This window comes from Pinus tabuliformis, chromosome X (genome assembly GCF_031772625.1).
Source record: "Pinus tabuliformis cultivar Carrire ecotype Pingquan chromosome X, CPIR1, whole genome shotgun sequence".
NCBI lineage: Eukaryota > Viridiplantae > Streptophyta > Pinopsida > Pinales > Pinaceae > Pinus > Pinus tabuliformis.
The window spans coordinates 694,476,571-694,498,775 of NC_142308.1; the positions used below are offsets into that span (position 1 = coordinate 694,476,571).

The window sequence follows — 22,205 nt, forward strand, 5'->3', positions numbered from 1 at the left end:
GACAATTCTTCTTTTGCAGAACGAAATTGCATTACTTTAATTCATTTACAAGCTATTTTCCTTTTCCAATTGAAGTTACATTTGCAATTTACTTTGAGCACTATCTCATTTCCATTATATTGAAGCATTGCAAATCTCTCTTGGGAAAACTTACTTGCATAACACTTAGGCATTTTAGCATAGTTTGCATTTTAACTCAATTAACCTCCAAGCATAAACTTGGTTGATAGATATCATAGGGAAAAGACTTTCTTTGAAAATTCTTCCAATTGGTACAAAGTAAGACTCCAATTCTTCCACATGCTGGCTAATAAGACTCAAAGGAAGGGTATTGTTAACGACACCATCGTGTTTGCAACCCCTCTTTCTTACAGTCACCCCAATTTTTACCCTTTGGCAAGAGTTCAAGAGGAAGATCTCTCACTTAGAGTAGGCATTTAGCTTAAAATTAACCAAGATAATTGCATCTAATCTTAGTTAAGTGCATTTCATATTAACACACTTTACTTTTCAAGCTATTTTACTTGCAATTTATTTATATACTTGTCATGATGAAAATGTTTTGAATTGATTATTTTGTAATATCTTATTCATGCAAGTACCATATCTTTCATTTTGCAAGTTATTTTATATTGATTCTTTACATGCTCTAGAATTGTAAATCATTATACTTTGAAAACATTTCTTTGAAAACAATTTTAAATCTTGCAAGTGATATCATCTTTTCTAACATCTATTTGATTGATAGGGTTACTTGTGTTTCACTTTGAAACATTTCATTTTTGGAGCAAGTGTTATTTATTTTGAAGCAATATTGAAAGCACTAGTGTTGTATGCTTATCTTTAATTTATGTGTTGATGGTTATTTCATTTCATATTGCTCATTATATTTGATCATAATCTCAAGTAATCCAAATTTACCTTTAACATCTCCTAGAAATATCACATCACCTTTTAACGTAGCTTTTCATTTAGGGATCACCCCCCCTAGCTTACCTAGGAGAGAGCTTAAATGGAGAGAGTTTAAACAGAGAGACTGCTCAAAACACGTGGGTCTATCCTTATAGCTTCCTGTACTAACACGTGTCTGGTACTAATACGTGGGTCCAAGTGTCCGTAGATAGCTCAAAATTGCTTCGGGAGGTGTGACCAATGACTTGGAATACATGACGGCCCTCAAACAATGTGGGCTGCCTTTGGAAACGTGAAAGTACCCAAAAATCAAAATGCAACCAAATCATAAGGGAGGGTTGTTTCATGCCAGCAACTACCTTGTTCATAAAAAATATTACTATGGGTACCCTTGCTACAACAAAAGGGTAACAATCCCCATGTTCAGCTCTCTAACTATAGTAGTAGGGGTCTTGTCTTTAGTTCCACTTGCATTTGTTTCATAGTCTCATCTTGCTTTGGCTCTATTACCACTATGTGGAGGCCCTTATGGCAGTGAGGGTGGTGTAAGGAGGAAGGCATAGTATATAGAATCATAGATATTACAATAATTGTCTCTCCATTTTCATTACTGTATTTGTCGTAGATGGTAGTTTCATAGTATTGAGTTAGCATTGGATCTTTTGATCTTCATACTTCAGTGTGTTGATAGCCTATGTTGTAAACATACCTATTTGGTCATGTTGATATTTGCTGGATAATCTAATTTCGCTCACATGTGTGGATGCAGAAGTTGTTGCAGGGGGCCGGAAATTTTAGACCTGCAGTAGAGGCTGAAATTCTGAAGCTGGGGGTTGAAGTTGTGTTCCCAGAAGAGATTTGACTGTGTTTGACTTGTAAAAGGGAAGCACATCATTCAAAAAGGTTGGACTTGGTCTTGGAGGGTATTGGTCTTGGTCTAGGGGTCTTGGAATTCGTCAATTGAAGAATCTATAAGAAGAGAAGAGATTTTGAAGGTTTTCTTTTCAAGTGGAGAGGTTTTGGCCTTGGCTTGCAGGCTACATTCTATATTCTTGTTTATTATTGTTCTTGTTTTGGTAGCTGTTGTATGATTTTCGAACATAATAATAAGTGAAGAAGCTAATAAGTAAGAAAAAGTAAAAAGACATCACAAGCAGTTATCATAAAAAGAGAAATCATCTTAACTATTGCCCTTTAGATTTCTCAACAGGATCATTGTCATGTCGAGGTTGTTGTCACTACATCAAATGTTACTGCTATGTAGATCATTGATACCTATCAAAGGCATTGTCATGTAGATACATATCAAAGGCTCTATCATATAAATCAAGGGCACTATCATGCAATAAGGTTACTGTCATAGAGATCATAGTCATGTCTCCAAATCATTGTCATAGAACAAGGTTGTTGTTGTGTTAAGGTTAATGCCATATCAAAGATTACTTCGTCATCACTGTCATAAATCTTGCCCTTCATCACTATAGAGTTACTGCCTAAACAAAACAATGGAAATCATCAAGATAGATGCAAGCCATTGTTGATAGCGAACCACAGATATATAAACAAACCACAAATATATATAAAACGAGCCACTGTTACATATAATGTGAACCATAGAGTATAATACAAACCACAAAGATTAAGATGCGAACCACAGATAGTAATGCCAGCCACTGTTAGATATAATTTGAGTCATAATAATATGAACCACAAAGATGTTAGTGTGTTGCACCAAGAATGATGCGAGCCATAGTAGGTTTAATGCGAGCCACTGATATGTTATTGCGAGCCTCAGAGAAATGCTAATGCGAACCATTGTGAGTATTGCGTGCCACAGTAATTATAACATGAGCCATTGGAATATCAGTGCGAGTCACATGAAGTATTGCGTCCGAGCTATTGGAATATAAGTGCGAGTTACAGGAAGTATTGTGTGTGACTGTAATTAGGGATGTCATTGTATGAGCGATGCCATTGTATGAGCGATGTCACTGTATGAACACGAGCCAACTGTTGTAGAATATGTGCACTGTGTATACAAATGTGAACCACAGAGAAACAAGTGAGCCTCAAAAGAATATAATATGAGCCACATCGAACTACAGAGAGACATGCGAGCCACAACAAATTATGAACTAATGCGACCCACAGATAATTACAAACCATAGAGAATAAATGCGATCTTACGAACCAATGCGATCCAAGAAGATGTGTGTTAAGATGAGGCACAAAGGGGTCGAATATATAAGCTTCTATATGGTCCGAATGAATTCCTCTATTTGTGGAACTGACTTGAGTTTGTGTCATAACAATTTATTATTTGCCACTTAATTATTTTACTTGGGTTCTTGTCACTTGATGGGCCGACTTGAGGATTACTTTGCGCAATATGGAATTTGCCACGCCAAATATTAATGAAGGGAGTGCGAAACCAATTTGCACATATTAATAATAATATTTCTCTTTGCTCAATTGAATTCTTCCTTTGGGGCGAGATGGGCTTCTTTTGGCGTAGACGGGTTTCTTATGGGGAAATTCATTCCATAGCTGCCCCAAATTTTAACATATATACACACACTAACACACAAAGAATGCTCTCGGGATGCTCGAATCCTCGGGTTTTTTGGAAAACAACACTCAACACTCCTGGTCCACCCTACATTCTAGCATCCTTGCACCAACCCCTTATTTTATGCCTTTAACAATGGCATTGATGAGTTTGTTCTGAGTTTTTCATTCCTCTAAGAGTATACTTTCACCTGTTTGGATTTGACCATCTTGTTTGAATCCTTTGTTCCCTGTTGCTTGCCTCCTATATTTGCTATTTTGTCTAGTGTTTCTACTTCTTGGGTGATTTCGCCTTCTTCCTGCTGGGGGAGGGGGTGCTCTTTCATTTCAAATCTGCTTCTCATCTAACTGTTTTTTGCATTCCATTAGGGGGTTACCAGAGAGAGAGAGAGAGAGAGAGAGAGAGAGAGAGAGAGAGAGAGAGAGCAAAACAAGAAGGCAAAAGTGATTGTCAAAGTGTACATTGCATGAAACTCTACATAATATGCCTTTAGATAAGGTGTGGGAGTCTGTATTATATAGAAGCCACTTTATGATACTATGGTTCCTCGATGATATGGGCATCGAAGCAGTGATTGTGTTAAACATTTTAAGTCATGAAATGCGATATACTATTCAATGTTCACAATATGTTTTCATAAAGTTATTATTTGTATTTTGCTAGAGCATATATTGGCACTTATTGTACATCAGTAGGACATGGAGACTTGAAGCTACATTCTGCATGTTTACCTATCCAAGAATTATGGAAATGGTTAACTTTATGTTCTAATTGATTGGTATGCCTTTTATAAATCTAGAGTCTCTCCTATTGCGAAGTACACTATTTGAGCAAATGCTTAAAGACAGGGATGCAAAAATATACAATGTCTTAGTGACATTTATGAATTTATCTATATCATTCTAGGACTGTTTACTGAATATGCTCAAGTGTCCCTTTAATCTAGATCTAAAATATAGGGATGAGGGAATTCTCATGTTGATATTTATAGTCTTTTGGCGATTTCCTTTTATTTCAGTATAATCCAAGTTTTCCAGATGGCCTGAAGGAGCATGCAGTATTTGTGGACTTGGCTCCACTTTTCCATCAGTTGGCAGCAGAATTGCTCAACAAACAAGTCCAGCTTCTTCTTTCTGGACTCAAGGAGGTGAGTCACATGAAACAGATATAATTTGGCACTTCTGAATTATTAATCACATTCACTTACATGTTTCTTTTGATGCAAAATTTCTTATTTTTAACTTTGACGGATTTTTCAAGGTGCATGCTTTTGATTTACTAAGTTTCGTATATGGTGATCTAGTGATGGAAATGAAAATGTTTATTGTGCTACTTCTTGATCCTGCTGCAGGCTCTAGATCAAGCTAATGGATTTCAGAACACTCACAAGAAACAACAATCTGAAATGGCGAGCCTTGCTGTAGATCAGGTTTGAAATTTGAATACACACTATTTGACTTTGTTAAATTGTTGTTTTAACATGTAGTTTTGGGCATAAGCAATGCCACTCATTTGTCATGTCTGAGTCATAGGTAAAATGAATGTGAAATAGTATGGGTTGCATAATGCCCATAGCAATAAAGATGTTTGAAATCTATGAGCTACAAACTTGAAGATCTTATGTCTTGACTTGCCAAGCATGTCTCTCAACTTGCATTCCAAGAGATAGTAGATATAACAACTTATCCAGGTCATTATCTTATTATTGGCATGACCAAATACAGAATTATGCATGTTAAGCGGCAAGGCTAAGGGATAGTGATGAGTAAAATGAATGTGAAATAAGAGGGGCTGCATAATGCCCATGGCAGTAAAGATGTTAGAAATCCATGAGCTACAAACTCAAAGATCTCATATCTCAACGTGCATTCCAAGAGATGTTAGTGACTTAGTAGATGTAAACATTTAAAAATGTAACTACCTATGGAACTTATCTAGGTCATTATCAAATTATTGGCTCAACCAAATATCAAATCATGTATGTTAAGTGACAAGTCTAAGGCATAGTGATATGAGAAGGCAATATCTTTTTTGCTACGTTGCCAGGAAACGTGGGTTCGGGGACGGGGACGACATTTTTTCAAAAAGGGTATGTGGGTTCGTCGGGTAATATAATAATATTAAATTTTATAAATTATAAATTTATAAATTATAATTAATAATATATATATGAAATTTGAATTTGTATATTTTTCAACTTTAAACAAGAAAACTTTAATCATTTAAACATGCACTTCATTGAACATTCAACATTAACATTGAAATTTCAAAATTTATCACCAAAAAACTGTTCAGTTTTTACATATTAAAAAGAATCATGAATCATGATATATGTCGATTGTCATACTACATTCAAAATTTTCCTTGAGGCATCTCCAAACATGAACTAGGAAATTTTAAAATACTAAAATAAAAATAGCTAAAGCCTAATGAACAATGGCTTCCTCAAGCCATGTCATCAACATCCATGTCACCAACATCACTTAGATCTTCAGCTAGCATGCTCTCCAAGTAGGAATCACTCTCATCTTGAGGCTCTTGCTCATCCATAGCAATTGGAGGTAGCTCAATAAGGCCATCTGGTTGTATCTCCTCTTCCACACACATAGCATCATCTATGTGTTGGTCTCATCTCTTGAAAGGACCCTCCTTGTACCCCGGGTCTTTTCGAGATATGAGACGAAGTGTGCTATGAATGTACACTAAGTTCTCTGCCTTCTTTGAGCCCAACCTATTTCTCTTTACTGAATGAATAAAGGCATAAGTACTCCAATTCCTCTCACAAGATGAAGAACTAGCTACCTGAAATATTAGGGGAAGCCCATTAAATTAATTAAAATTTTAAAAATAGAAACTAAAACTAAAATGAAAATTTAAAATTTAAAAATTAAAATTAATTTCCTATATTTAATTGAGAATTTTTCAAATTTTGAATAAGATGAGGAACTCCAAACAAGCTACCTATCCAAGTAACCGTATGGCAAATTGTTGCAACTCAGGAGCATCAACACCATGAAGCCACCACCAATCAATTGGATCCTTCTTCTTGCGTGTATCTGCTGAAGACGCATGTGAACCAAAGACACCTTGGCCATATGAAATGGGTAAATCGGAACAGCTCAACCAAAAACAAAAATGAAATTCGATCGCTGTGGGTTAGTAAAAAGTTTAGGTTTTAACTTTTAAGTTTTTGACATTTGTTAATAATAAATATCATATTATTAATTTTTAATTTTTAATTTTTAAATTTCATTAAAAAAATTTACTTGAAAATTAAATTTTTAATATAATCTTTTTTTTGAAGAACCTGAAGAACCCATACCAAAGAACCCGAAGAACCCAAAGAACCCAAACCAAAGAACCAGAGAACCCAAAGAACCCGTTAAAGGAAAATAACCCAATTTTTTTTTTTTTTTGGGAACCCGGTTCTTCATAGAAGAACCAGGTTCTTATGGGTTCTTCTAAGAAGAACCCGGTTCTTATGGGTTCTTCTGAGAAGAACCCATACCCGAATCCGGTACTTAGGGATGGGAACCCGTGACGGGTTCGAGAACCCCACCCCCGGGTTTGGGAACTCATCCAACATAGTTTTTTTGCACTTGGAGAGTACTAGATTCATTGGACAGCCAATCCCTGGGCATTGACTTTACTATAATGTTGGTGCTTAGCAATCCATGATTAGTGTTACTCTACCCCAGACCTGCTTGGAAAAGTGCATGTAGTAATGGATTTTTTTTCACTCTTTTGTACTGTGGGCAATGGAGCCCACTCAGTAGGATGACTCTTGTCCATACAAGTGGATTCTTTTATCTCTTAATTTTTCCCTTACTGACAACCTATTTCTTATTATTTGAAGTTAATGTCTGCAAGGTAGTCAACATAATGAAAAACATTCTATTAATCTGAGGATTGCATGAGCAAAACATTCTGGAATAGGTTTCCATGGGTCCTCATACTATCTTATGGAAAATAAATCTAAGGAAAGGTAACAAACAAAATCACGTATGTTAATTGACAAGCCTAAGGCGTAGTGATATCAGAAGGCAACGATATTATTGGCGTTTGAGAGCGCTAACCTTCATAGAATGAACCCATGGACACTGACATTAGTTTAATGCTAGTGCTTAGCAATCTAGGGTTAGTCTACCCCATTCTAGCTTGTAAACGTGCATGTAGTAATGAAATTTGGTTTCACTCTTTTGCACTGTGGGTTTTGTAGTTCCCTCAATAGGACAGGTCTTGTCCATGAGGACAACTAAAAGCTATTACTAGAAGAAGTGGATTCTTTTATGAATCATAGTGTTGATAATATCAATAATATTTCATGAAATATCGCGAATATCACGATAATTTCTTGAAAACAATATGTTGTGGGGGTAAATATCGTGATATTTTAAAATTTGAAAATATTGCGATATTTATGAAATATTTGCAAAATCTCGACTAAATATTGCGCAACGATGGGAAATATTGTCGGGATTGTGGGGCTGCGACTAGAAAAGTGATTTGTTGGGTTTTAATTGGTCATTTTTCTTTGTTGGTCTTGGAGAAGGAAGGGGAAGAGCTTTGTGGTGGTTTTCAAGGAGGGATTGAGGATCACACAACCATTATCATCACCAACCAAATTTTTTTTGTGGATCAAAGATTCAAGATCAGTGAGACAAACTTCATTTCTTCCATTAACAGGTGTGTTCTTAAAATCTCCTATGTTAATGATTTTTTTCATAGATTTAGGCTTATGCTTGCTTGCCTCTTTGCCTACCAACATTTTGCTTTGTATTTTTGCCATTTGCTATGATTTTCATGCCCATGAACCAATGCAAGAGTTTTCTGCATATTTGGACAACAAGCTTCATTTTCTTCAAACTTTCTTATGCACCCTCTTATTGCCATTTTTCATTGCAAATAATGTAGTAAAAATATGATTTTTTAAAATGAGGTGGTTGTTATTTTTTGTGTATGGGGGTTTAATGCCAATTTTTTGTCTTTCTAGCCCTAGGTTTGAATTTTGACACTTTCCATTAATCCACACTGTCATATCCCCATTTTTATTTTCCTCCATCGTACAGCCAGGGTGGATTTCCAGGGCACGGGATGGCCAGATCATGGGAGCAGGTTTATGTCATCCAGGGTTCCGAGGGAGTTTTGAGGAGTTTTTATGGGATTCGATGGCTTTCGCTTGGCATATTCCATCACTTGTACAGTTTGCTTTTCGTGCTGTTGTTTTCTGACAACTTTCAAAAAATTGCATTATTATGGGGCCCAACTTAATTAATTATGCTCGAGGTGGCATTTCGGGAGGATTAATTGATGGAACACCTCAGTGTAATAGCTCGTTGGAATTGGAACGAGAAGAACTACAAGATGGGATGTTGAGAAATGGCTTCCAGTGGCCAGAGAGAGTATGGTGGCCAATTTACCATTTTACCACATTAAAACGAATATTTTAATTGAAATAGAATAGGGAAAAGTGCTCCATGATTAAAATAATAATAAAATAGGAGGTTCTAGAGGGGTCCATCAGATTTATAAAAGAGGAGGAGGAGGCCATTAGGGGATATCTTGGGTTTGTGATTTCTTCATGTGGAGAGGTTTGAGAACTCGGTTCTCTACTTCAGCAGTAGCCCTAAGACGGAAACCCTTGGGTGATCTTGGTGAGAGTGGACGAAAACCCACCTCATTTCCTTGGTGATTTAGCTAGAATTCATATTTGCAGTGATTGATTTTAGTTCAGTTTTGGGAGGGTCAGTTTCAGCATTAGAGCAGATGAGTTTTGGAGACCAGATTGTCTATCCTTGCTATTTTTGCTATATCATCATGTACACTCTTTCAGTCATTTATTCTAATGAAAGTTGAGATTATTTCTGCTCATTGTGTTATTGAATTGCAAGCACTCTACTTGTTATATTTGACATGGCAATCTTTTGTTAATTGAATGGTTATTTTATGGAGAAATTTTGGTTAAGCTAGGTTTATGCAAAACTAGCAAAATATCCCATTTGGGACATTACAGTGGTATCGGAGCTGGTCTTCTTACCAGCTTGAGGGTTTATTGCAGGTTGATTTTTGTCCAAGGTATGGCTAGATTTCAATAAATGTTCAACAAATTGGTTTTGATATTAAAAATTCTACAAAAGCAATGCTCTATTTTCGCATGATTATTTGACAATGTAAGACACAGTCGAAGATTTCTCAAAAAGGGTAAATTTAATGGAGCCCCAAAACAAAAGGTATTAGAATCCGTGGCATATGAATTGGAAAGGGGGCCATCAAAATCATTTGTTTTAAGGAGCCGCACTAAAATTAATTTGGAGCTGACTAGCCATGTTGTCAAATCAGGCCTAGGCGAGTCAAGGGAGTTGTCACGACCTGTACGTTTTGGGTAGCGGATTGATCGTGAAACTTTTGGTGAGATTGAGTGGCATATGCAGTGTGGTGGGCAACATGGTGCGTAGCCAATTTTAAATCTAAGTGAGAGATTGATCTAGCACAATTTTGCTGACTGTGCGCTTGGGGACCACGATTTGCATGCCAATCTGAGTCGCATAGTCAAGGAACCACATGAAGTTGTGGGAGTCTGCACCCGTGACAGATGGACTGGGAGTGCCTCTTTTGGTGGAAAATCAGTGTAGTCAGTTGCAATTGTTTGCTAACCAACAGGGTTGTTTAGTTGTGACGGGTTGAGGGCCGTAGCAAAGAATTGTTTTACCTGTGTGCTAGGCAGAAATTGAAATGCGGATGTGGTCCTGTAGAGGAATGATTTGGTTAATGAACACATTTAGCAATCAAGAAATCGTTTCAGAAGTTAAGACTGCAAACATGTTCCTTGCCGAGACCATTGCTTTGGGTTGAGCAGTCAAAACCCTTGTCGCTGTAGCATTGGAGGCTAGATTGAAGGTTCGATTGATTATCAATTTGCACATTGCTGGGAAAATTAATTGTCAAGGGGCTGAGTTTTCCACGTCGACCAAAATTCAACATTGGTTTGTTGGAGTCACACCTTGGTAAATTTTGTACAAGAATTTGACCGAAGGTTGCATCAGTCTCTTGACCTATTCAAATTGATGGGCTTGCATTGTTGGGGAGAAGAGAATGCTGTCACAAATCACATGTGAACTGGCGAGCCTACATGCAATGTATACACGAAGAACGCAGGTGAGTAATGCAACATCAGGGTGTTAGATGCAATCGTTGTTTCTTCTTGAAACTAAGACATGTGGAATAGTTGTGCATATCGGGAATGTGGTAATCTGTAGCGGAGTACTCAACTAATGTAGTCACGGTCACATAGCAGCGCAGATGCACTGACGTTACCTTGCCAACACGAAGACAGATAGGTGATGCATGCCCAACTCAAAGTGTGAAGGAAAATTGTTCTAATGTCAAGACTGGGATAGCAATCAATTAGTTGATGAGCAGAACATAAATTGTCATACTGGGTACATGCAGAAGGTGTCGTTGCCAAGAGTAGAAGCAGAGTGATTCTAAAGTTTGTATATGCCACATGAGGATGACACTATTCATGATTTGATTGATTTCCTCCAGGATCTGAAGAAATATCGAATTATTTATTGTAGATTATGTCATTTCCTACAACAGTTGAGATTTATCATTATTGGCAGGGGATTGAAGGGCTTTAAATTGTTTTTTTCTGGAGCAAATGAATCTATTAAAGCCAAATTTTGCTCTTAATACCCACGCCAAGTTCCTTGATTTGGAGGGGGCCACAATATTATCTTTATAGCAGACTTGTCAAATCTTCTCTCATTTTTGTCAAGAAGGAAGACTGAGCCATTGAAGGCTACAACAATATTCTTGGAAAGGCCGAGTAGTTTTTGATCCAGAGGGGATTGCATTCAAGGAAGTCATTGGTAAATGTTTTTTTTTCCACATACCTGTAGCAACAAAATTTGGGAGGGTTGCGTTGGCCTCATAAATCATTGTCAGAGTAGCTTACCGAAGTAGTGACCAGGTTCTAACATTTGTAACTCTATGTTTTTCCTAAAAGATTCTAGTAGCAGTAAAATGTATTTTTTTGAGTTCCCTTTATTGTTGCAATGAACTCTGTAAATGTCATTTGAGGCAAAACTATAAAATCACCACCTACAACAGTTTGTCATGAAACCGTTTGTCAAAACGCCTCATTGAGAAATTCAATAAACAATGGCCTCATTATCACAAATATCCTTGCCATCATTGAGCCAAAACATGGATCAAACCTTTTTAAACTCTTGTAATAAACCAACAACAACAAACAACAAACCCTTCTCAAACGTGATCTATGCCATTCTTCAGAGAGAACGACCAAAGGAAGTGTAGAAGGGGCAGGAAATAGGGCACAAAATATTTGCACTTGGGTTATTTGAAGCACATGAGGTTCACATGGAAAGTCCTTTTCAAACTAGATGAACTAGATGCACTCCTTTCCGAAGTGAACCAGTTAGAAAAGAAGAAACTAATTTGGGCTCTAAAACCAACTATGCTTGCTCTCATATAACACAAGTTCTTAGGGGAACTTTGTGAAGGGGTCAGACTTCTAGTTGCATTTTGTCTTACTAACAACATGAGGTTGACCGCACCTATACCTCCTTACAATGATGATGTTATGAGGAGAGTTTTCAGATTGATAGTAGAGACCTTTCAGGACTTGGATAACACTGTGGGTCTTACCTTTGGGGAAAAGCTTCGGATTTTGGAAGATATGGCCAAATTTCAAACCTATGACATCATGTTTGATGTAGAGTGTGATGACATGATTTTTCAAATGTTCCAATTCTTTTTCAGTATTAAGAAACATCATCCAGACACGGTCAAAGCACACATGCAGTCCATCTTGTCTTCAGTTATGGGAGATCATGATGCCATCTACAAGAAGTTACAATCTAAGTTGTTGGCCATTTGGAGAGAGGAACAAGTGGTTTCTCCTGCTGCTTATGAGCTAGCCAAAAGGTGGGTTGAGTAGAACATTGGGCTGTTTAGAAGACAGTTGACCAAGGAGGAGCTGCTCAAGTTTGGTGGATCATGCAACAAGAATGAGCTGAGGAGGAAGGGACTTTGCTTCATATGCAAGGGACCTTGGGGACCTCACCACTCATGTTTGAGTGACATTGAGGAGATGACAAAGGTAGAGCAAGAGGAGATTCCTTCTGAATTTTAGTGTAAGGATTCTTCTTTGGACGAGTCCATGAATTCATATGAGGATGCCTTTGAGGAGCATGAGTCATGTGGAGTTGTTGACAACAGGCCATATTTATATTCCGGTGTGTATGGTGAGCAATCAGTGGACCTTATGGGAGACATCTAGGATGATGGGTCATCGGTGATGATTCAGTATGAGAAGCAGCATATGGTGGAGCATGAGTTAGCTGAGGAAGATGATGTGCACAATATCCATGATGAGCCTTTTGGGGAGAGTCAATTGGAGGTACATAGTGAGCCTGTGATGGAGGTGGATGAGCAACCATCCTTGGGGTCAACCATTGATGAGGAGTAGACATATGTACAGACAGCTAGCAGGGTGGCAGTATTTGCAAACACTTGTGCTTTAGAGGTGTTGGAGGCTAGCAGGGTAGTTTTGCAGGAGGCTAGTAGATGACAAGAGCGTAGAGTTTCTAACCAGAGGAGGGAGGAGCTGTTGGAGATGGTGGTGCATCCATCTTTGGGTCGAACCATTGATGAGGTGTGGGTAGATGCACAGGTAGCTGGCAGAGCTGCAGTACTTTAAGGGAGCAACCCTCTCCAGGAGTACATAGATAGAACCTGCAGCACAGTTTGGCCACTTGTACCCATTATAGGGAGATGCAAGGTTTTCTCGATGGATAGTGTTCACTGACCAGGCTGGGTTGCATGAGTGGGGCACGGTGCAACATAGGGGACTTATCATGGGATCATGAGTTGGTATCCTTTTGATGGAGTATCACCCTTAGTCTGGGGTACAGTACAACAGGAGACCTTAGATGAGAGGGTTACTACATGTTTCAGTGGGCAGTTGGATGTGGATTGACAATTCATCTGTATTTCAGTAGCACTAGCCCAACATCAGTAGAGTGGGGTTGACCTCAACCTATGCTAGAGGTTGGATTGGAGAGAGGTGATGAGTTGGTATTCACTTGATGGAGCAACAACTATAGCCAGAGATAGAGCACAGTCTGAGCCATGGGACTTGGGCGATGATTGGCCATGGTGGCATTGGGATCCAGGTGGGTCTACTGGTAGCAGGTTGAGGCAGAGATGGGCATGGGATCTAGGTATTGAGGGATCCAATCATGTTTGGATTGCTTGGAGGCATGACATGGACTAGTGGTTCATATGGGATCTTGGTATCAGTTTGCAGATGCCTCTACAGTGGACAGGTGCAGATTGCTTGAGGGCAAGCAATCTTGGGGCAAGAGGATTTGTCATATCCCCATTTTTATTTTCCTCCATAGTACAACCAGGGTGGATTTCTAGGGCACGGGATGGCCAGATCATGGGAGCAGGTTTATGTCATCAGGGGTTCCAAGGGAGTTTTGAGGAGTTTTTATGGGATCCGATGGCATTCGCTTGGCATATTCCATCACCCTCACAATTTTCATAAAATTTCATTATTATGGGGCCTAAATTAATTATGCTCGAGGTGGCATTCCGGGAGGATTTATTGATGGAACACCTCAGTGTAATAGCTCGTTTGAACCGGAACGAGAAGATCTACACGATGGGATGTTGAGAAATGGATTTCAATGGTTGGAGAAAGTATGGTGGCCAATTTACCATTTTCACACATTAAAAAAATATTTTAATTGAAATAAAAGAGGGAAAAGTGCTACTTTAGCAGTAGCCCCAGGACAGAAACCCTCAGGTGATCTTGGTGAGAGTGGACGACAACCCACCTCATCTCCTTGGTGGATTAAACCAAAATTCATAGGTGCAGTGATTGATTTTAGTTTAGTTTTGGGAGGGTCGGTTTCAGCATTAGAGCAGATCAGTTTTGGAGACCAGATTGTCTATCTTAGCTATTTCAACTATATCATCATGTACACTCTTTCGGTCATTTATTCTAATGAAAGTTGAGATTATATTTGCTCATTGTGTTATTGAATTGCATGCACTCTACTTGTTATATTTTACATGGAAATATTTTGTTAATTGAATTGTTATTTTATGGAGAAATTTTGGTTAAGCTAGGTTTTTGCAAAATTAGCAAAATATCTCATTTGGGACATTACACTACAAATATGCCAAAGCCCTTGGACCCATTTTGGCAATATGGGGAACTTGATGGTGGGACAAATTAGGCATATTTCGAATGCAAATTGTGTGGGACCAAAATGATGAGAGGGGTTACGTGATCGAAATGCCATCTGGCTAGACTCCCTGGACATGATGTTAGGCTTTGTACGAATTCTAGCGCGGAGCTTATAAGAGCTGCACTTGAAGCAATTGATGAAAAAGATAGAAAGTAAGAAGAGGAAGAAGAAACAATGTTGAACGTGGAGACAGATCTTCAGGGATATCTGCTTATGAGTTTGAGCTTGAGGGTAGTGGTGTTGAGAAATCTATAGGGCAATGATTAGAGAGATTTCTCTTTTCTTGATAACTGCTTGTGATATATTTTAACATTTTCTTACTTATTAACTTCTTTACTTATTATTATGTTTGTATATAATCAAACAACTACCAAAACAAGAAGAACAAGAACACAGAATATAGGCTACAAGCCAGGGCCAAAACTTCTCCAATTGAGAGGAAAACCTGCAAATTTCTTCTCTTCCTTATAGATTCTTCAATTGATGAATTCCAAGGCCTCTATACCAAGATCAATACACTCCAAGACCAAGTCCGACCTTTTTGAATGATGTGCTTTCCGTGAACAAGTCAGACCCAGTCAAATCTCTTCCAGTAGCACAACTTCGACCTCCAGCTATAGAATTTAGGCGTCCATTGCAAACTTAAAATTTTCAGCCCTCCTGCAGTTGCTACTGCCACACATGTGAGCTTCATTTTAGCCTTCCAAGGCTTCCTTAGACCTTCTCTTGGCTTTCTTTGATTTCTGGAGCTTGAGGATGGCTTCTTGTGACCTTTGCTTGACCTTCTTGCCTTCCCTTCTTCAAGATTGAACTTGTAAAGAAAACCCTAGATCTGCTGCAAAGACCCTAGCCTTACTTTGTACGTGTGAGAGAGACAACCCAAAACCAAGTCTTCTTCGTCCTTTTCCTTCTTTGTTGCCTTCTTCTTCCTCTTCCTTCACTTGAATGAGTGAGAGATGAATGTGCTTCAAGGAGGTCGAGTTTCCTCCTTTATATAGGCTCCTCAAGGTTGACGTGGCTCGTCATTTTAGGCCAACTTGCTAGCTGCCAAGCCAACTTGGTCTTGAAGGGTATTTTGACACTTACTAAGACAAAAATGTTTTTCTTTACAAGTTACAATGCACCCAAAGGGGTCTTCAACTTATGACAATGACTCTTTTGATTTCTTGACCTAGGACAAGCCCTAGAAGCACTCAATGGGTGCTTGAGCTATAAAATAAAAGACCTTGAGCATGAAACCCATGCTCCAAAAATAATAATATTAATGTTCTTTCATTTTACAATTTACAAGAATAAAAAAGTACCTTTCATATTTATGAAGACTGAACCTAGTTACACATTTTTCAGCACCCCCTCTTAACTAGGTAGGTATTAATAAATGGTACATGGACATTGTCAATCTAAAGAGATCTCATAAGAAGAGGCGGATTGATAACCCATCTGTTTAGCATCATATCAACCAACATTGCCACATAGCAAGGCCTTGACTAACATCTCTATCTCTCCAGAAGATCAGAGCACAATGTTGGCGAGACCAATGATTTATAAACACCATCATCATTGTCTCTCAAGGTACATACTCCACCTGGGTGTTCACAGAGTATGACCTTCTTTGGACTATTCTTATCTTGGATAGCTAGTCCTCAAAGAATATTGGTCCACAACTACTCTTATCTTGGATTCCCTACCTCATCCTCAAAGAGTATTGGATGCCAGATGCTTACCCAATCCTCCATTTTGTCTTCCCAAGTGAAGACAAGAATGATGTGCCTATCTCTCCCTCTCAACTAGGGAGGATACATCAACCAAACCAAGCTTGTCTCTCAAATACACAAGCTTCTTATTAGGAAGAGATTTCATTAATATGTCAGCTACCTGCTCATTAGTGGAGATATATTGTAGCTGCAACACACCATCTTATATTAGCTTCTGAATGTAGTGATACTTATTGTTGATATTCTTTGTCTTTCTATGAAATATTGGGTCTTCAGATAATTGTATACAATTGGTGTTATCAGAATGTATCACTATAGGGTCGATCGGTCTCTCAAATAGGTCTAATAACAACTTCCTTAACCAGACAACTTGTCTGCTTACTTCACAGGCTGCAATGTACCCAACCTCAACACTACTCAAAGCAACCATATCTTGCTTTCTTCTCATCCATGAGATCATGGAGGATCCCGAGCTAAAACAAATTCCTGTAATGCTTCTTCCATCTTGCTCACTGCCTCCCCAGTCGGAATCTGTATATCCAATCAAGTGGACATCATTCCTCCTATCATATTTTAGGCAGTAGTGGATTGTTCCTTGCAGATATCTCAATATGTGTTTCACTGCTATCCAATGATCATACTTTGGCTCCACTTCGAATTGACTGAGAATATTTACTTCAAAACATATGTCTGGTTGAGTATTAACCATGTACATCAGTGAGCCAATCAATTGCCTATACCTGGAAGGATCCTCAGGGCTTGATTCAGAACTCCTTAGTATTTTCAAGTTTGTGATCATTGGGGTTGTCACTGGTTTGCAATCCATCATGTCTGTGAAAATTCCTAATCTTGAAGGAACCCCTACTGTAGCAAATCTGAATCTGCTTCACCTACTTGATTTTAATATGCATTCCTCAAGTTATTCTCTGAATACTGAAGAAAATTACTTCTGCATCCTACACTACTTTAAATTTGATTACATGAAACATAAAACTGAGCAAAGAACAAGATACATAGGACACACTTATTTTTGGACAAAGTAGTCTCCGGAAAAACCCAATGTGGGAAAATCGATGCATCAGCTTTGAGGGTTTTCTATTATTAAGCAGTAATTTTGAATACAAATGTTGGTAGCCCTCTTGACGAACTAGTGACAGAGAAATACAATGGCGGAAAGTTTGAATGAGTTTTACCTCACTTCACCTGGCAGATTCTGGCTGATCCGGCAACAAAACTGGATAACCCTGACTATCTTTGCGCTGGACTTGCGTAGGCCTTGTGTTTGCCCTACAGGCTTTGCGTTGTCTCTTCTGCCTACTGCGTCAACGTTCCCAGCTGTTCCGGCAGTTCCTCGATAGTTATAACTTTCTGCGTGGAGGGCAGGTTCAGCTTTTGCACTGGCCCTTCTGACTCTGCGTCAGGCCTGCGTGGGTCCAGATTGGCCCAACGTCAGTCTTCCTGGCTACTGCGCTGCCTCCATAAGCTTCTCTCCGCCTCTTTGTCAGTACTCCCGAACTATCCTTGCCCCTCTGCTGCAACTGATCACCTAGTTCGAATTTCTCAGCTTCCTAGCCTTAGAAATTGAACTCCAGATCAATTCGTTCTCTCCGTGTGTATTTCTAAATGAACCCCAAGCCTCCTTCTTATACTTTTCTCGTTGAGACTTCAATGATCGAGATTAAGTTTCTAATCAACGACTAAGATTAAAACATGATTTGATCCGCCTTCTAGATCATTCTCACCCATATTTTGATTAATACTCATTAATATATTAATTTTCCTAAGTTTAGACTTAGGAACCCAATTAATTATATTAATTATTTTAATAAATACAATCCGGGTGGAATTTCACCAAACTGTTTCTGGATTCTTTAGAAATCACGTGCCTTAGCCTCTCCACCAATTTTCATGGCTAGATCACATCCGATGCTACCAAAAACTACAATGTCAAACCTCTTCAACATCTTGATCACATACTTTCCTTGACCTAGATAGATTTCATTAGGGCCTTGCCAGAGTTTCATTCCCAAATAGCAGTGCATCAACCCTAGATCTTTCATGTCAAATTCTATTGCTAGATGCTTCTTACATTCTTACATTCAACCTTCTACACCTGTCAAGAGAAGATCATCCACATACAAAAGAATTATTACTGGCTTTCCCTTCACAACCTTAATATAAAGGTTTGGTTCAACAAAACTCTTGGTGAAGCTTAATGTTATAGCTATGATACCACTTGTTATAGATTTGATCTGAAAATATAAGGCAATGCAAATAAACCCAAGAATAACAAGATCGAATATAAATCGAAATGTTTCTTATTGATCAAACCCTTAAGGTAGGGCAACAGGATACATTCACTCCTTTAGGAAGGAGAACACTCCACAAGTCCATGTGGAGTCTCTAGCCTCTATATAGGCCTCATACATACAATACCATGGGTCATTACCATGGTTCCCTCATACCATCGAACTAATACCATGGGCCCATTACATTATTACTAACTACTTGTGGTCCCTTACATGTTATGGGTTAACCACCTTATTTATTACTATGGGCCATCCCATTATTACATTATTACCTTGGGTACCTCCCTTTGTACCCCATATTATCCCCCCTAGGTATATAACATTCCACCTCCCTTAGCATGTTTCGTCCCCGAAACATGGGAAGAACACAAATAATAAGATCTGCTCAAAAGTGTATTCCACTGGTACCATGCACGTGCATCTAGCCATCCAAGAGAAAGGTTAACCCTCGATCTCGCTGGTGCCTCGCTCGCTTGAGATGGAAGTTGACCGTCGCAGCGCTTTTGTGTTGATGTGTAGTAGGTGGATCTTCGTTCCTCTCTATCTGTCATGCGGGGGTTGTTGTCCTTGTGGCTAATTGGTTGCCATCTTCTTGGTTGTTGTCTTGCGGGGTGATGTGGGTGGTAATATGTTGAGGTTTTAACCCACAGTGTTTTTTTCTTTAATTCACCCCTTATTGGAGCTTGACTGTTATCTGGTGCATGTTGTGGTGTCTTATCTTTCAATATTACTTCAACCACTGAGCCCTCATCTGATGTATCAGCACCTGTAACCTTTTCTGCTTCAGCCTCTGTTTGTGTTTGATTGTCGATCATCACTGGCTCATCATTTGATATGTCAGTCCTTGGAACATCTTCGGCTTCAGCCTCCATGTACTCTACCTGTTTATTGATGGAAATATCCTGTAATGTAATTTTCTTCTTTTTATACCAGAGCTTCAGGAATTTCTTCTGCACATTAATATTGATAGTACCCACAGATTCCATCCAAGAATATCCCAAAACAACATCCATATTATCCATCTCTGAAGTATAAAAATCACCATGCAACACATACTTATCCATAGAAATCTTCAAATCCTTATACACTTGAACATCCTCATCATCCACCTGTGTGTTTTCAATGTGTTTTGTTGGAACTTGCAATTTTTTTGCCAAATTAACATTGATAAAATTATGCTTGCAACTAGGATTTATAGAAACAATGATCTTCTCCTTCTGAATCAATCCATGAACCTGCAATAAGGAGATACCAGCAGAAAATAACCCTTTAGGTTGCTTGGTTTCCTTCTTTCCTGTAAAAATAAAATCTTTGCTAGGCTGTGTGTCTGTCTGTGTGAGCTTATCCACAAGATTAGATTTATGGTCAAAGTGGTCACAAATAGTTTTTGCGAACATCTCCCAAGTAGTTGTCCTTGGATGGCATTTTTGATGACACTGCCACCATTGCCATCTTTCGTGGTCCAAGTACATTTTTCCCACACTTAGCTGAGTCGCATCATCATAGATGTAATTCAATTTGAAATATTTCTCCATTTGTGCTAGCCATTTGGCTAGATGAGAGCCATCAAATTTATACAAGTCCCTCAAATTCTGATCTAGGCCCGCCACAAAAAAAAAAAAAAAAAAAAAGTTGCGAAAATTTGAAATGGCCACAATTCCATCAATATTGCTCAGAATCCCTATTCTGACCTGTTTTCAGAAATGAAACAACCATTTTGCATCTTCTCATGTGATAGAAATCCCGATCTAGGCTCTGTAATTTCAGATCTGCGCTGCAAATCTCCCGCCGTCACCACAAATTCTGAAAAAGAGCTGATTTTAAATCAACGATATCTCCCTCATCCGGACTCCGATTCGACTGATTTTTTTTTTGAAATTGTGTATTTTTTCACAAAAATTCCCGATCTGCAATTAGATTTTGTAGATCTTGCACTAGGACGTCCAGATTTGCGCCGCAAACTCGCTGCCCCAAAAAATATCTGCAACACCACTGATTTTTAGATCAGCGATATCTCCTTCATCCGGACTCCGATTCCGCTGATTTTTTTTTTGAAATCGGCTATTTTTCACAAAGAATCCGGATCTATAATTAGATTTTGCAGATTTTGCAACAAAACATACAAATCTGATCTGCAAACTTGCCGCCCCAGAAAGTTCCTCCAAAAAATAAAAAAAAATTCTCCACTTTTGCCCAAGAAACTGCTCTGATACCACTTGTTATAGATCTGATCTGAAAATATAAGACATTGAAAACAAACCCAAGAATAACAAGATCGAATATAGATCGAAATGTTTCTTATTGATCAAACCCTTAAGGTAAGGCAACACCATACATTCACTCCTTTAGGAAGGAGAACACTCCACAAGCCATATGCCTGTTCATACAATATTCCTTGACACTTCTCCATGTGGAGCCTCTAGCCTCTATATAGGCCTCATACATACAATACCATGGGTCATTACCATGGTTCCTCATACCATCGAACTAATACCATGGGCCCATTACATTATTACTAACTACTTGTGGTCCCTTACATGTTATGGGTTAACCACCTTATTTATTACTATGGGCCATCCCATTATTACATTATTACCTTGGGTACCTCCCTTTGTACCCCATATTATCCCCCCTAGGTATATAACACTTAATATTTGTAGGTATGCATCCATCCTAGCATACCATGCCTTTAGTTCTTACTTGAGGCCATATAATGCCTTCTTCAATCTGCAAACATATGCCTTTCTATCTTTAACTTCAAATCCCAAGGGTTGTTCTATATAGACTTCCTCATTGATTGTGCCATTCAAGAATGCAATCTTGACATCCATTTGGTAGATGTTCCATCCCATTGATGCTGCTAAAGAGACCAATGAACGTATAGTTGTATACCTTGTTGTCGAAGCAAATGCCTCTTCAAAGTTCATAGTCGATGCCTTCCTGTTGAGAGAAGCCCCTAGCCACAAATTTTGCTTTATACTTGTCAATACTTCCATTTTCCGCATGTTTGATCTCGTAGATCCATTTGGAAGTTACCACATATTTGTCTTTAGGCGCAGGTACGAACTCCCATCAATTTTTTTTATAGATTGATATTCTTCATTCATAGCATCCTTCCATCCTTGGTGATTGACAACTTCTTCAAAAGTGGATGGCTCTGCTTCAATTTGTTTTGTCATGTAGGCTACATACCTAGAATATTGTTTGGGCTTCTTTCTTTCCCTGAATGTACCTTGAGCTGCTTTATGACCTTCTGCATCTACAAGTGTAGACTTGAACTAGTTAGGTCTTTTTCTGGTTTCGGGAATTACCACAAGTTGTATTGGTTCCCAGGGACCTTCATCTTCATGGTTTGATTCTTCTTTTTCCATAGTGACTTCTTCGAATACCGGAAGTTCTTCATCATCAGAGTCCA

General features: G+C 38.6%; 1 protein-coding gene across 2 annotated transcripts in view; it reads left to right on the plus strand.

Annotated features, from left to right (window-relative positions):
- The window catches only part of ATZW10 (centromere/kinetochore protein, putative (ZW10)), a 286,264-nt gene that overhangs the window by 243,074 nt on the left and 20,985 nt on the right, over positions 1-22,205 (plus strand). For both annotated transcript variants that reach the window (XM_089450059.1, XM_089450060.1), the window contains exons 9-10: positions 4,500-4,628; positions 4,833-4,910. In XM_089450059.1, the coding sequence (XP_089306185.1) occupies positions 4,500-4,628; positions 4,833-4,910 (207 nt within the window). The remainder of the gene's footprint in view (positions 1-4,499; positions 4,629-4,832; positions 4,911-22,205) is intronic.